Source organism: Balaenoptera musculus, chromosome 20, assembly GCF_009873245.2.
Source record: "Balaenoptera musculus isolate JJ_BM4_2016_0621 chromosome 20, mBalMus1.pri.v3, whole genome shotgun sequence".
Taxonomy (NCBI): Eukaryota; Metazoa; Chordata; class Mammalia; order Artiodactyla; family Balaenopteridae; genus Balaenoptera; species Balaenoptera musculus.
The window spans coordinates 22,900,437-22,916,061 of record NC_045804.1 but is presented as its reverse complement, the minus strand read 5'-3'; the positions used below and the strand labels follow the sequence as shown (position 1 = coordinate 22,916,061).

Here is a 15,625-nt window from a genome sequence, read left to right as displayed (position 1 = left end):
CCCCATCTCCCACCAGCCTCAGGCCTCCCCACTTCCCAGATTGGGTCCCAGACTCGCTCATGGTAGCGGGGAGCAGGTTATAGCTAACAACTTTGTCCACATGCCCTGCCACACATCCCAGCTCAGGATGCCTATCCAGAGGCATCTGGTACCATTTAACAAACACATTTGAGCACATCTGGTCTTCAGAGCTGGGGAAGAGAGAGCCTAGGGGGAGAAGTTGGGACAACAGCGGAATAAGTAACAGCAGCAACGACAGAGGTGAATAGTGATGAAGACTGCCGTGATGAGCAGGTAGCCTATCAGGGTGAGCACCAGGGCGGCCCGAATCTCGGGGTTGGAGAACGAGACTGGGTAGCGGCCTCGAGATGTCACGCCCAGTCGGACCCCAGCGATGCGCACGCCCTGCCGCCAGCAGTAGTAGATGCCCCGGTCTTCCAGCTGGGTGAAGCGGATGTGGAGATGGTTGCCGTGGTCGATGAACACCCTCATGGACCAGTTGACGCCCTTTAGGTACTGCGTGCGGTAGAGGTACTGGTGGTCCTTGTCCCAGGCCACGGCATGCTCCGGCCGGGCGCCGGGACAGGAGATGATTAGTCCGTGGCCCAGCCTCTGCTGGTGGAACTGAATGGGCACCTGGGGCAACCAGGGCCGGCTGCCCACTTTGGACACGTAGCTGAAGAGGGCCATCACACCCTCCTGGATCTTCTTCTTCTTCTCGCAGGGCACCAGGCAGCTCCGAACAAGCAGCTCAGGGGCGTGGTTGCTGGCCTGGGCCCGGAGCTGCCTGGGCACAGCCCGCGAACCACAGGACACCACGTCGGGCAGTGTCTTGCGGTAGCGGGGGGAGAGGTCTGGGCTCTGCAGGTAACACAGGCCGATGCGCCACTGCTCCCCGCGCACCCCGCAGCGGTCGCAGGGGGTCCACTCCCAGAAGGTGGTGAAGACGTGGAGGCTCCCGTGGTACTCATCTGCGAAGGGCTCCTGGCCCTGGTCCTTGAAGGTGGCCACCATCCCCTCACTGCTCTGGATGTCCACGTCGTAGGCGTAAAAGTAGTCCCCCTTGCGGGTGCCACAGAAATACAAGCCTGAGTCCTCGGGCTGTGCCCGGAAGACCAGCAGGCTGAACATATGGATGCTGAAGCGGACCAGCATGTCGCTGCCCACACGCACCTGGGCTGCCTCCGTCAGGACCCGCCCATCAAAGTCCGTCAGCACTTTGGTGTGGCCGCTGCCGAGGTGCTTCTGATAGTACCAGACGACAGCGGACACCTCCTCGGGCTTGCAGTGGCAGGGGAGCTCGAAGCTCATGTCAGCCAGGTAGGCTGCATTGTCAAACATCAGGAAAGCTGGGCAGGGGGTCCTCTGAAAAATGTTCTCCTTCTCCACGATTTCAAAGGCCTGGAGGCTCCCCAACACCCACAGGAGCACAGTGGCCTGGGCCAGGTTCATGCCTGCGCAAGGGAAGAGTCAGAGGGGGCGGGGCAAAACCTAGGCACTAAAGGCCTGTGGAGCTTCTAGAAATCACTGCTGGGAGGAGGCACGTATATGAGGAAAGGATTCAGCAGCCGGGAAAAGAAGCAACAATCTGCAGAGGAAGCTGCCACAGACCAGGCAATTTATTCCCAGTGGAAGTACAAGATGCCCTTCTAACGTTCCAGACGTGATCTTGAGAGAAAACCATTCTAGAACCTGGCCCTTTCTCCCCTTTCTAGAACACTGGCACTCACTCAAGAATGGGTCAGGGGAAGCCAGAATGAGAAGCAAGGGCCCAGGTACCAGGACAGGGAAATCTCTGCCTCTCTGTTCCAGGCCCTGCCCTGCCTGCCTGGTGGAAAGGTCCTCCCTTTGGTTAATCCAGGAGTTGAAGGAAACCTTCCTACCTGCACATCTGGCCATCTGAAGATGCCTGGGAGGCTGGCCAGGCCTGAGCTGATGGCTTGGGGCTTTCCCAGGCCCAACCTGCAGGGGAACTCAGCCCCTGGAGAAAAATACTGCACCTCAAATGAGGTAGCATTTGATCATTTATTGATTAAATGTCCATTCTGTTGGTTTCCAGTTACAAATACTCTTGTTAAGAGCTATGGAGATCAGTACTAATTTATCATGGAAGATTAACAATTTTGCTTTTTACTTTTTTTGAGTGGAGGCTATAACTGGTGGTACCAGTGTTTGGTTGGGTTCACACCCATCTCTCAGGGCCATGGGCTAGCAGACTGGCAGACTCTAAGGGTGGGAAGCAAAAGTCTTTCAACTTCTTGGGCCCTTGACCATCCTGTGGATCTACACAGTTCAGAATATGGAGCCCCCAAGAGGCTGGAGGAAAAGGGAAAATTCAGTTACTGCTTTTGTTGTGAAAATTCCAAGACCAGAAGGGAATTAGGTGTGGGCTTCTCACTACAGTCCTGCAGAGCCCTCGAGACAACAAAAAAATGCCTCCAGTGGCCACTGGGGGCCTCTGAAGGTAACTGGTCCCATCAGTCCACGTGATACAGCCTTAGCAGCTCTTGCAGAAGACTCTCCTCCTCCTGGAGCCCACCAGGCTGCTCCCCCAGACCCCGCCCCTCCAGGCTGGGGATGCCCATGGCCTGCAGCTTCTGAAACAAGGATCTGCAGCTCTCTTTCTCCGCATGGCTCATCAGGCTCAGGTTCAGGGTGAAGCGGCCAGTGCTGGCCAGGCTGCGCAGGATCCCCAGCACCACCCACCGGTCAGCTGGCCTCACGTGATCAGCCAGTGCCATCAGCATCTCCCCTAGAAGTCCAAACCCCACATCCATCTGGAAGAGGCGGCCCAGCTTTGGGCCCCCGAGATGCAGCAAGGCCTCGTAGCGCTCTGGCCCACTCCGCAAGTATCGCCGCCAATCACGGTAGAACTCAGCCGAGGTCTCGGGCTGGAGGAGCGTTTTCTCCTGGATCGCAAATGAAGGAAAGAGAGTACAGAGCTCCTCCAGCTGCTCTGTGACAGTGAGAGTGAGGGGAGCCTGTGGATTTTCATCTGAGCTCTAGTATCACTCTCTGAGCACTGGCAAGGCTGCGGTCCCTGTGGGCCTCATTTTCAGACGAGGGAACAAGGGATGGGATGGGGAGGGAGGGTCCCAAGGAACCCAGGCTGTGATTTGAGACTCTTAGTTGTACCAGGATTTTCCTACTGATGAATGTAGACATAGCCCTGATCCACAAGACTAAGTCAGAGTTTACTCTGGGCAGGGCAGGAGAGGGGGTAATTGGAAACCTCGGGAGGAGAGAAAGGAACTCAAGATGAGTATTAAGGATCTGACAGGCTAGATCTCCTTCCCAACACTGCCAGAGGATCATAGGCTCTATACCATATAACTCGAGGCAGAGCAACCCAAATCTGATCTGGGAATTGGAACCAAGGACTGACTGACAGGGGCCTGCCGAGCCCACCTTTCTGACTTGTTCTGGTTGGTTTTGGCCTCACCACCCGTTGGTTGCTTTTCTTTCTGGGATTGGAGGCAGAAACCTGCCTCTGTTGGCTTTACATGAGAAATAAGGAAAACATATGTGTTATAAGAAAACAGGGTTGGAGGTTTAAGGCAGAGAATCCTGCTGGGCCTCACCTACCGGGGAGATTTCAGTGGTTTCATCCTGGGAGGGCCTTCCCTGAATAGTGTGACAGTTCCAGGGCACAGTCCTCTTTCCTCCTATCTTGTCCTTCTGCTCCAGAGGCTTCAGATGTGATGCAAGGACAATACCCCTACAGGCAAAGGACAGAGATTAGGGGATGGACCTAATGCTGTCTGTAGGTGTGAGGTGGCTGGACTTTGCATGATACCGGCTGAACCTGTTGGCAGGCCAATATGACAATAATAATAACAACAACAGCAACAATAGCTGACAACTTTTGAGCACTTTCCATGTGCCAGATATTGTGCTCAGAATCTTATGTGCAATAACATTTAACATGACAATGGTTACTCTCTCTTACAGATGAGGAACAGAGGCTCAGATCGGTTAAAGAACTTGCAAAAGATCACACAGGTAGCAGAAGGTACGGCCAAGATTGAGCCCAGAATTGTCTGACTCCAAGTGCACGCTCTTATCCACTATAGTAAACCATAACAGGAGAGCCTGAGAAAAATGTCAGTAAGCCGACCTGAACTCCTCATAGGAAGCTACCCTCTGTTCCACTGCCCGTAACTTGGCAGCATTTTCCCGTTTGTACTTCTCATCAGCAGTGAGTGCAGCCTGCAGCTCTTTCTCCAAAGCCTTGAAGTCAATGATGTCATTCCTTTTCATGGCCTGTGCCTGGGAAGGCAAAGGGAATGAATGTCAGCAGAGGGTGAATATCAGGGGTGGGGGGTTGCATCTGGATTCTTTGCCAGCCCACAAAATGACCCCAAAGCACTCTGGATATCTAGTCACTTATCTTGAGGGGGGTGTTATAAAAATCTAGTTCTCTATTTTACAGAGGGAAGCTGAGTTGCACAGTGAGGTCTTGCTTAAGATTTGTTGCCACTGAAAATAGTCTTGACTTTCAATTTAGTGCCTTGTCTAAATTTTGCTCTCTGCCTCTGAAAATATTTTTTTTTAAATTAAATTTAATTAATTTATTTATCCATGGCTGTGTTGGGTCTTCGTTTCTGCGCGAGGGCTCTCTCCAGTTGCGGCAAGCGGGGGCCACTCTTCATCGCGGTGCGCGGGCCTCTCACTATCGCGGCCTCTCTTGTTGCGGAGCACAGGCTCCAGACGCGCAGGCTCAGTAGCTGTGGCTCACGGGCCCAGCCGCTCCGCGGCACGCGGGATCCTCCCAGACCAGGGCTCGAACCCGTGTCCCCTGCATTGGCAGGCAGACTCCCAACCACTGCGCCACCAGGGAAGCCCTGAAAATATTTTTTTAATCGAAGTATAATTGACATACAATGTTATATTAGTTTCAGGTGTACAACATAGTGATTCGACATTTATATACATTACAAGATGATCACCACAATAAGTCTTGTTACCATCTGTCACCATTTAAGGTTATTACAATACTATTGACTATATTCCCTATTCTGTATATTACATTCTCATAACATATATTTTATACCTGGAAGTTTGTGCTTCTTAACCTAGTTCATCCATCCCACCACCCCCTTCCCTTCTGGCAACCACCAGTTTGTTCTGTTTTGTTTGTTCGTTTGTGTTTTAGATTCCACACATAAGTGGAATCATACAGTATTTGTCTTTCTCTGTCTGACTTATAATATCCTGTAATACTGTATAATACCTTAGCATAACACCCTCTAGGTCCATCCATGTTGGGTTTTTTTTTTTTTTTCATCCATGTTGTTTTAAACGGCAATTTTTCATTCTTTTTTATTCTACCTCTAAAAATATTTTAGTATTGGTGCTTTGGCTGAGGAAGCATTTAGATTTCAGAATTCAGTCCCTTCACATTTCCACATGGACTCACTCTATAGCGAGTTGTGATAGAGGCCCTCACACAAAAGCAGAACTATTGTAACCTACTCTTGAGCCCTGGGATAAAATTCCACTCATTGTTAAATGTCTTTAACGAGGAATGATACTTTCCACCCAATCCAGATGCAGTGACTGAGCAGGAAATCAAGTAGAGGTGGCAGAAGAAGGGGCTCAATGATCCCCGTTTCCAAATCCCTCTGTCCAGCCAGGGCTGGAGCACAGATTCCTAGGTTCTTAGGCAAGCTCTTTAGCTCTGCCACTGTACTTCTGCAGCCTCCGCATATCTGAGGCTGATTGACCCGTTCTACACTGAGATCACCTATATGTGTTCTAGTCTTGGCTCTAGCATTTCCTTACTGTGAGACCCCTTTGAACATCAGACTCTTAGTGCACTAAGCTAGATTAAGTGGTGAAGTCATCATCAACAGCCTTAGGGCAGGGAAGCTTGACGTCTACAACCAACCCCGTGCCCTCCCCCTCCACCCCAACATGGGTAAGCTTGAAGACCAAGAAGGAGGCTGGGTTGGCCAGGAACTGAACTCAGGTGTCCTGGCTCCTGTCTAGTTCTGAGCCCTTGCCAGTCACTGAATAAACAGAACATCTAATCCTCCTGCCCCCTGACCTTCACCCCAGCAGCCAGGGCCCTGGTTTCCTTTCTTTGGGGATCCCCAGTTACCGCCAGACCAAGTCGGCTCAGCGTAGACCACGCCCAGCAGCTGTGGTTGCCCAGCAACTGCTCCAACAGCCTGCCCACGTGACCGCCCCGAAGGCCCCCCCCCCGTCAGGGTGGCCCCGAGGCGCCTGACCAGATTCTGCCTCCTCTGGCCTTGCTTTCTTCGGAGCAGCCCACGCCTTGGTTTGGGGACCCACAACTCCGCCTCGCAGGTTCCTGTGTCCGCGGCCGGCATTCTTCCGAGCTGGTCCACAGGCAAAGGGCTGTCCTCCGGGGCAGAAACGCGACCGCGGCGTCTGCGGGGTCCTTCCGAACAGCGGGCGCAGGCGGTGCGGCGGCGTGGGACGGAAGTGCGGTCTCCGGCGGCTGACTCGGAGTTTTTGGCTGAGCAGCGGGAGGTGAGCTGACGCGGGTCCACGGCATGGGAAGGTTGCTCTTGTGGGATGGGAAATTAAATAATGTCAGATGTGGAGGAAACGTTATATGCTATCTTCTCCTTTCACATTACAGATGGGTTAATTGAGGCGGGAAAGGGAATGAAAGCCCTCCCACCCCGCCCCCCCCCACCGATTCCGGGGTTCCCTCCTGTCGTACATCTTTTTTTTTTTTTTTTTAAGCTGTAGAATTTAAATGGCTACCTTTTTCATTTAAAGTTAACTTTTTTTTTTTTAAACGTTGGTTTTTTGTTTTTTGTTTTTTTTTAAGCTGTGTTGGGTCTTCGTTTCTGTGCGAGGGCTTTCTCTAGTTGCGGCAAGCGGGGGCCACTCTTCATCGCGGTGCGCGGGCCTCTCATTGTCGCGGCCTCTCTTGTTGCGGAGCACAGGCTCCAGACGCGCAGGCTCAGTAGTTGTGGCTCACGGGCCTAGTTGCTCCGCGGCATGTGGGATCTTCCCAGACCAGGGCTCGAACCCGTGTCCCCTGCATTGGCAGGCAAATTCTCAACCACTGCGCCACCAGGGGAGCCCCTGTCGTCCATCTTTAAAACCCTTTCCCGGGGCAGGGGTCGTTCTTGCACTGTCCATGCACCTGTCTCACTCCCTCTTCCAACTGTGCCGCCTTCACCCTTTCTCTACCAAGCTCCCTCCGTCCTTACTCTGTATTCCTTGGAGAGCCTGCGTTGTGGTGGGAAGCTGCGGTGAAGTTTGGTACCGAAGTTCACTAATTTGTGCAACTGTGGGCAAGTCACCTATCTTCTCTGTGCCTTGTTGGAGTCACTCATTTAGTCATTCAGCAAATACTGATTGAGGTTCTGTTTTGTGCCAGGCACCATTCTAAGTGAAAAAAAACAGTCGTTGCTTAAACTGTAGTTGGAGAGATGACAGTAAATACACGAATAGATACGTGTCAGCTAATGATAAATGTTAATAAAAATAATAAAACAATGAAAGTGGGGGTTGGAGAATGTGTATGGGTGGAGCTTTTTTTAGAGTGACAAGGGGAGGCTTCTCAGAGAAGGTGACATTTTATATAGTAGAGACCTGGGTGAGATGAAGGAACAAGGTATACATGCCCAAGGGGAGAGCATTTTGGAAGAGAATAGTAAGTGCAGTGGCCCTGAAGCAGAAATGAGGTGGGTTGTTCCATGAACAGCCTTCTGTAAAAATTTCTGCAGTCATTTCATGGGTGTCTTGGGAGAATGAAATGTGCACAGATGTGGTAGCTCTTTGGTAGTAAAAAGAATCTCTATGCATATGAAAGTTTCCATAATAATTTACATTTAATTATTAGTGCTTGGAGCTCTTAATTCTCTATTTTATCCACAGTCAGCACTCAACAAGGGCATTGAGGGAGGTGGAAGTATTAGCCTCATGAAAGAAGTATCAGTATTTCGAAATTAAACATTCTGTTCAGTTAACATTTATCCACTTCCTACTTACGTGAAATGCTGTCTTGGTCATTGGCAGGTGGGCACAAGGAACACAGGGTTCCTGTATTCAAGAATGGCCAAAAAATAATGCTAGCTAACATTTATTGAGCCTGGAACTGTAATAAATTCTTTACACAGCCTATTTTGCTTAATTCTCATAACCCTTTATGCAATGGGGATTAATCACTTTATTTTCCAATTAAAGAAACAAGCTCGGAGATGTGAAATAACCTGAAATGACATAGTTATTAAGTGACAAAGTTTGGATTCAAATCTAGGTCTCCCAACTCCAGAGCCCTGACCATTAACCCACACTCTGGTCTGTTGCCTATTACTGTAAGCTATAGAGATGTTGGTGAGGGTAATTAGTACAGTTAACTACCATTCATGACAGAATTAAGTGCTGATAAAGACACAAAAGGCTACAGCAGTATAGGAGAGTGAGAAATTGAGGCTATAGGAAGGCTTGAAGGAGGTGGTATTTGACCTGTTACTTTGAATAGAATTTCAATAATTGAAGTGGAGACAACCCACAAAATACTTATTAATTACAAAGAGAAAGCAAGTAACTTTACAATGGAAAGGTCTGGTAGGCACCACCATAATCAAGTGGTGAAGTTAACATCGCCACTGATGGGACAAATTAAAATCATATGCCACTTGTTAGAAGATGCACTGAAAAGAGCACAGCATCACTTCTGTGATATTCTTGCCAGAAAATGCATAACCTGAATCTAATAATGAGGAAACATTGGCAAACTTAAATTAAGGGACATTCTACAAACTCACTAGCCTATAATCTTCAAAAGTGTCAAGTCATAGAAGTCAAAGGAAAGACCAAGGAACTGTTCCAGATTGAAAGAGACTAAAGACATGACAGCTAAATGCAAACATGGAATCCTGGATTGGCTCCTTTGCTGTGCAGATTATTGGAACAGTCTGTGAAACTTGAATGGGGGCCTGTGGATTAGGTGGTAGTAATATGTCAGTGTTTTCTGATTCTGATGGTTGTATTGTGGTTATGTAGGAGAATGTCCTTGTTTGTAGGAATCACATGCACTAAAAGCAGGGTTTGGCAAACTTTGTCTGTCAAGGGCTAGATTGTAAATATTTTAGGCTTTGTGGGCCATATGATCTCAGTGGCAGCTACTCTGCTCCGCTGTTACAGTGTGAAAGCAGCCACAGACAATATAAAAGAATGAGCATGGGGCTTCCCTGGTGGCGCAGTGGTTGAGAATCTGCCTGCCAATGCAGGGGACACGGGTTCGAGCCCTGGTCTGGGAAGATCCCACATGCCGCGGAGCGACTGGGCCCATGAGCCACAATTACTGAGCCTGCGCGTCTGGAGCCTGTGCTCCGCAACGAGAGAGGCCGCGATAGTGAGAGGCCCGCGCACCGCGATGAGGAGTGGCCCCCGCTTGCCACAACTAGAGAAAGCTCTCGCACAGAAATGAAGACCTAACACAGCCATAAATAAATAAATTAATTAATTAAAAAAAAAAAAGAATGAGCATGGCTGTGTTCCAATAAAGCTGTTTTTATAGACGCTGAAATTTGAATTTCATATAATTAATTTTCATGTGTCATGAAATATTATTCTTTTGATTTTTTTCAACTATTTAAAAATAATAAAAAACATCTTACCTTCAGGGCTGTATGAAAACAGTTGGCAGGCCAGATTTGGCCACAGGCTATAGTTTACCAACTGCTGCACTAAAGTATGAGGAGGCGATGAGACATTGTGTCAGCAACTTATTTGCAAATAATTTAGGAGAAAGAAAGTTATGTGTACTATTTTTGCAACTTTCTGGTATTTAATTATTTTAAAATTAAAATTTGTTTAGTATTAGAAAAAAGAAGTGGGTGAAGTATATGTAAACAGAAACAGGAGTGGAACAGACAGGAGGGGAAGGTACAGGGCTTTGGAGGAGCAGTCAGTAGGTTGATGTAACTGGAGAGGAGATTGTGTGAGGGATATGGTCAACCACAGGCTAGGGCGGAGGGCTTGATTACCTTGCCAGCATCTAACTCTTCTCTTCTTGAATTTTAGCATCATGGATACTGACTTGTATGATGAGTTTGGGAATTATATTGGACCAGAGCTTGATTCTGATGAAGATGATGATGAATTGGGCAGAGAGACCAAAGATCTTGATGAGGTAAAACAAATATATACTTTTTTCATCTCTCTTTTTTAAGAAAGCAATAAAGTAGTAATCATAAATTAGTGAGTCTGTTTCTGTGAGTCTCTTTCTGTTTTGTATATAGATTCATTTGTGTTGTGTTTTAGATTCCACATATAAGTGATATCATATAATATTTGTCTTTCTCTGTCTGGCTTCACTTAGTATGATATTCTCTAGGTCCATCAACGTTGCTGCAAATGGCAATATTTCATTCTTTTTTATGGCTGAGTAATATTCCACTGTATACATGTACCACGTCTTCTTAAATCAGTCATCTGTTGATGGGCACTTGGGTTGTTTCCATGTCTTGGCTGTTGTAAATAGTGCTGCTATGAACCTGGGGGTGCATATGTCTTTTTTTTTTTTTTTTAATTAATTAATTAATTTATTTATTTATGGCTGTGTTGGGTCTTCGCTTCTGTGCGAGGGCCCTCTCCAGCTGCGGCGAGCAGGGGCCACTCTTCATCGCGGTGCGCAGGCTTCTCACTATCGCGGCCTCTCCCGCTGCGGAGCACAGGCTCCAGACGCGCAGGCTCAGTAATTGTGGCTCACAGGCCCAGCCGCTCCGCGACATGTGGGATCTTCCCAGACCAGGGCTCGAACCCGTGTCCCCTGCATTGGCAGGCGGACTCTCAACCACTGCACCACCAGGAAAGCCCATATTTTTGGCTGTGTTGGGTCTTCGTTTCTGTGCGAGGGCTTTCTCTAGTTGTGGCAAGCAGGGGCCACTCTTCATCGCGGTGCGCAGGCCTCTCACTGTCGCGGCCTCTCTTGTTGCGGAGCACAGGCTCCAGATGCGCAGGCTCAGTAGTTGTGGCTCACGGGCCTAGTTGCTCCACAGCACGTGGGATCTTCCCAGACCAGGGCTCGAATCCGTGTCCCCTGCATTGGCAGGCAGATTCTCAACCACTGTGCCACCAGGGAAGCCTCCATATGTCTTTTTGAATTAGTGTTTTTGATTTTTCCGTCATCCCTTCTCATTTACTCAAGATGTTCACCCCAGCAATTCTCCCCTCTCTCCCATGTCATTAGTTTTCCCTCTCTACTAGATCATCCCCATCAGCATACAGATATGCTGTTGTTTCATGATAAAATCCTTTCATGACCCTATAGCCCCCTTCCGTTACCTCCCATTTCCCTGTTTCCCAATGCGGCACATCACAAAAGAGTTGTTACTTGCTGTCTCCAAATCCTCTCCTCCCATTTTCTCTGAAACCAAGTTTTGTTGTTTTGCCTCTCCCATTCCACACAGACTGCTCTTGTCAGGGTCATCAGTGACCTCTGCCCCAGACCCGGTGCTCATCCTGCTTGACCTGTCTGCAGCATCTGGCCCAGCTGATCCCTCCCTCCTTAAAATACTCTCTTCCCTTGGCTTCTAGGGAATCCCCTGGTTTTCCTTCTCTTCTCTGGCCGGTCCTTCTCAGTCTTTGCCGCTGGTTCCTCCTCATCTCCCTGACCTCTTAACTGTCAATGGGCCCCAAGGCTCCATTCCTAATACCTGTTCTCTATCTGCACTCACTCCCCTGGTCATCTTATCCAGTATGTCAAATCCCTTCTATTCCCTGAGGACTCTCAAATTTATATCTCCAACCTGCACCTTTCTCTTGAACCTCAGGTTTGTATGTCTAGCTTTCTACTTGGCATCTCTACTTGATGTCTAATATGGCATCTCAAACTTAGCATATCTAAGGCCTAAACACAGAGCTTCTCCATCCCCTGTCCCCTGCTTCTGCCTCCAACCTCCTCTTACAGTCTTCCTCATCTAGTAAAGACAGGGCCATTCCCCGGTTGCTCAGGTCAAAAACCTTGCCTCTTTTTTTTCATTCCTACTCTGAATTCACTAGAATACATTTTTTACTCTATTTTTAAAATATATGCAGAATCCAACCTCTCCTTCCACCTTCACAGCTACTCCTCTGGGCGTAAGCCACAATCACTGCCATCTCTCTCCTGTATCACTGCAGTAGCCTTCCAACTAATCTCTCTCCTTTTAGTATATCTCAGTCTGGGGACCAGAGTGAGTCTTTTAAAACAAAAGCCTGATCATATTACTCTTCTGCTCAGAACTGCTAGAACAGGACTTCTCAGCCTCGGTACCATTGACGTTTGGGGCCAGATAATTCTTTGTTGCAGGGGCTGTCCTGCGCTTTATAGGATGTTTAGCAGCATCCCTGGCTTCTACCCACTAGGTCCCCCACACACATACCCAGCTGTGACAACCAGAAACGTCTTCAGACATTGCCAAGTGTTCCCTGGGAGACAGAATTGTCTTTGGCTGAGAAGCACTGCCATAGAGTAAAGTTAGATTACTTAGAATGATCCAGAAGATCCTACATGATCACCTCCTATGTGATCTCAGCTTATACTGTTCTCCCCATTATTTACTGAACTGGCTTCCTTGCTAATCCTCAAAGTTGCCGGCATACCCTTGACTCAGAGCCTTTGCATTTGCTGTTTCAGCCAGCTAGAATGCTCTTCCCCACTTACTTGTAGAACTTACTCTCTCTTCCCTCAGATTTTTGCTCAAATGTCATCACCTCTCTTTTTTGCATTGCTATATTACCAGTACCTAGAACAGTGCCTGGCACATAGTAAGTGCTCAGTAGATATTTGTTGAGCGAATGAATTAACCAGGATGTTTTGGAACATAAAGGGTTATGTAGTAGCCACTTTTAATCATTTGAAAGACTTTTTAGGAGAAGAGGGCATAGCTTTGTTCAGCGTTGCTTGTGACTGTGGGTTTTAATTTATAAGGAGGTGAGTTCGAAGTCATTTACGAAGACTCACTTTCCAACAGGGAACTGGGCTGTCTTGTGAGTGAGTACTGTTGTTATTGGAAGTACTCAACAGGGACAGGAATACGTAGAGAGAGTTCATTCATTTAACATGGTCTGCTATGTGCCAGGCACCATGCTGTGTACCGAGGACACAGAGATGAATAGTGCTCAAAGAACTCCCGTCCTTTGGGATTCCTAATGTGTGAGGCATAGGGCAATATCCAGAAAAGTGCCTCCAATCTTGATCCATTTGTGACCAATGGCCTGCATTTAAGAAAGGGTCCATTTGAATCAGGAGAGCCGTCCATACCCACGGCTTACAGTCTTCTCTTTGTGAAGGATCACGCAAGAGTAGAACCTGCCCCACTGACTGTAGCACAGAACTCAAAATAAGAAGCTGTCAGGCATGTGAAGTCATTGCTCTTAACTCGTGTAGTGTAGTGAGTCACTGAGCAGGAAAAGTGCATGCCTCTTCCAACCTCCTTCTGTCTCTTGCTTTTAGGTCGATGATGATGACGACGACGATGAGCTAGGAGATCATGATGAAGACCACCCTGGGATGGAGGTGGTGCTGCATGAGGACAAGAAGTACTACCCCACAGCTGAGGAGGTGTACGGTCCTGAAGTGGAGACCATAGTTCAGGAGGAGGACACCCAGCCTCTCACAGGTGAGTCTGGAGGCACTGGGCTGTGAGAGGTGAAATCGAAGCTAGAAAACTTCATTTCATAGCCATCAGCAGTCTTGAAAGTTCAGTGAATGAACTGACTAGTTTTTCTTTCAGGTGGTATTTCTGGATTGAGATTCAATTAACCCTGTTTTGATATTCAACAAAACAGCTTGTTAGCAAGCAAATAAGTGTTACTTCTTTCTTTATCTAATATTTGTTTGGGTTCTTGAAGACTGTTTTTAAGTTCTCCCTCTGGTCTGATATGTTTTTCCATCCAAATAATACCAGTTTCTTTAACTAGTCCTCACAATGCTTATTTTCCACTTCCTTAATAATTTTCATTGATCTTCTGGGAAGTAGTTGCATTTTATAAATGCAAGGAGAGATTTTGAACTGACATTGACCTCATCCTATATCCAGTCCCTCTCCCTTCCTCCCACAAAATGAAGTCCAAACACCTCAGTCCACAATTCAAGATCCTTCAGTGTCTCATGCCAGACAGCGTTCCCAGAACTTTCTCAACCTGAGTGGTCCTCGAGAATAACATAAATTGATGTCATATATCATCCATTCTGAAAGCTCAGTCTAATGGAATAGGGCTCTGTATTTTTATGCTTTATGCCTACCTACACATCACTACTTTTTTTTTCCCTCCTAGAACCCATTATTAAACCGGTGAAAACCAAGAAATTCACTCTGATGGAGCAGACATTACCTGTCACGGTATATGAAATGGAGTAAGTTATAAGGTCTTGCAGCCTCTCTGCACGAATATTGTAGGTTCAGTTTTTTCATGGAGGTAGGAGGTGGTTTGTGGTTAAAGTAACCAGTGAATTTTTGGGGTGGTGGTGGTGAGAGCAGTGGCATCTGTTTGTGCCTGAGTCATTTTGCTGACTTCTCTCTATGACCAGGTTCAGCTCTGTCACTGCCTGCTGCCAGATCTAGTCTGACAGATTTCAACTTTATTTAAGTATTTATTTATTTTGGTAGGTAAAAGGGCATATCCCTGAGCTCTTTATTATGTATTTATTTATTTAATTTTTAAAAATTGAGGTATAGTTGATTTGCAATGTTGTGTTAGTTTCTACTGTACAGCACAGTGATTCAGATTCTTTTCCCTTATATGTTATTACAAAATATTGAGTATAGTTCCCTGTGCTATACAGTAGGTCCTTGTTGGTTATCTGTTTTATATATAGTAGTGTGTATATGTTAATCTCCAACTCCTAATTTATCGCTCCCCTCCCCTCCCCTTTCCTCTTTGGTAACCGTCAGTTTGTTTTCTATGTCTGTGGGCCTATTTCCGTTTTGTAAATAAGCTCATTTGTATCTTTTTTTTTTTCTTTTAGATTCCACATATAAGTGATATCGTATGATATTTGTCTTTCTCTGTCTGGCTTACTTCACTTAGGATAATAATCTCTGGGTCCATCCATGGTGCTGCGGCAGTGAATTACTGTGAAAGCAAAAATCTCTTCCTACAATTTGCCAAAATTTTCCTTCAGCTTATATCGTTGCTGAGATATTTAGGCTCAATCTTAACTTTCTTCTTGGCTCTCATCCAGATCTCAGCCATTTTCTCTTCTTCCAAACCTTTAGTTTGGTATTAGAAGCCAGCCTTTGAGACAGAACTGGGTATTATAATTGTCAGTGTTGGGGCCACCAGAGCCTGTTTTGACTTGGTATGGTTGCTAAGTGTTTTGGGAACATAACAACTCTTTATTTTGAAAAGGAGGCACAGGTAGGTAGATATGTGTAGAATAGTTTAGACTCTTCACATTGCAAACTGTTTTTGAAAATATTTTTATTGATGAAATGCACTTATAAGGCCCTCATATATTGAGGTGCTTGTGACCCATTATTAGATAATGAAACTTTTTTTTTTAAAAACATGTTGACATCTTGTATGTCCAAAGGAGTAAGGTCCCTTCTGAAATGGTCAGCTCACCTGCCATCATTCACACTTTTTTTTTTTTTTTAATATTTATTTATTTGGTTGCATTGGGTCTTAGTTGCAGCGCACGGGC

General features: G+C 47.0%; 3 protein-coding genes across 6 annotated transcripts in view; 1 reads left to right on the top strand and 2 right to left on the bottom strand.

The window, feature by feature from the left end:
- Positions 1–207: 207 nt before the first annotated feature.
- FAM187A (family with sequence similarity 187 member A) lies at positions 208–1,651 on the bottom strand. Its single transcript, XM_036837199.1, has one exon. The coding sequence runs from the start codon at positions 1,450–1,452 to the stop codon at positions 208–210; it is 1,245 nt and encodes a 414-aa protein (XP_036693094.1). The 5' UTR covers positions 1,453–1,651.
- A 12-nt stretch (positions 1,652–1,663) lies between these two features.
- CCDC103 (coiled-coil domain containing 103) lies at positions 1,664–6,118 on the bottom strand. 4 transcript variants are annotated; one of them, XM_036837201.1, is made up of 4 exons: positions 5,234–5,252; positions 4,118–4,269; positions 3,582–3,718; positions 1,664–2,956 (listed from the first exon to the last, which is right to left on the bottom strand). In XM_036837201.1, exons 2-4 carry the CDS (start codon positions 4,258–4,260, stop codon positions 2,478–2,480), a joined length of 759 nt encoding a protein of 252 aa, XP_036693096.1. In that variant the 5' UTR covers positions 4,261–4,269; positions 5,234–5,252; the 3' UTR covers positions 1,664–2,477. The 4 variants fall into 4 exon arrangements, with proteins under 4 accessions (XP_036693096.1, XP_036693095.1, XP_036693097.1 ...); XM_036837200.1 differs by lacking the exon at positions 5,234–5,252 and adding an exon at positions 6,050–6,118 and having other exon boundaries at positions 1,666–2,956; XM_036837202.1 differs by lacking the exon at positions 5,234–5,252 and adding an exon at positions 6,050–6,118 and having other exon boundaries at positions 2,021–2,909; positions 3,586–3,718.
- A 156-nt stretch (positions 6,119–6,274) lies between these two features.
- Positions 6,275–15,625, top strand: part of EFTUD2 (elongation factor Tu GTP binding domain containing 2) — a 34,824-nt gene continuing 25,473 nt past the window's right edge. The window contains exons 1-4 of the mRNA XM_036836575.1: positions 6,275–6,498; positions 10,018–10,126; positions 13,433–13,598; positions 14,257–14,335. Coding sequence (XP_036692470.1) covers positions 10,022–10,126; positions 13,433–13,598; positions 14,257–14,335 — 350 coding nt within the window. The 5' untranslated portion in view covers positions 6,275–6,498; positions 10,018–10,021. The remainder of the gene's footprint in view (positions 6,499–10,017; positions 10,127–13,432; positions 13,599–14,256; positions 14,336–15,625) is intronic.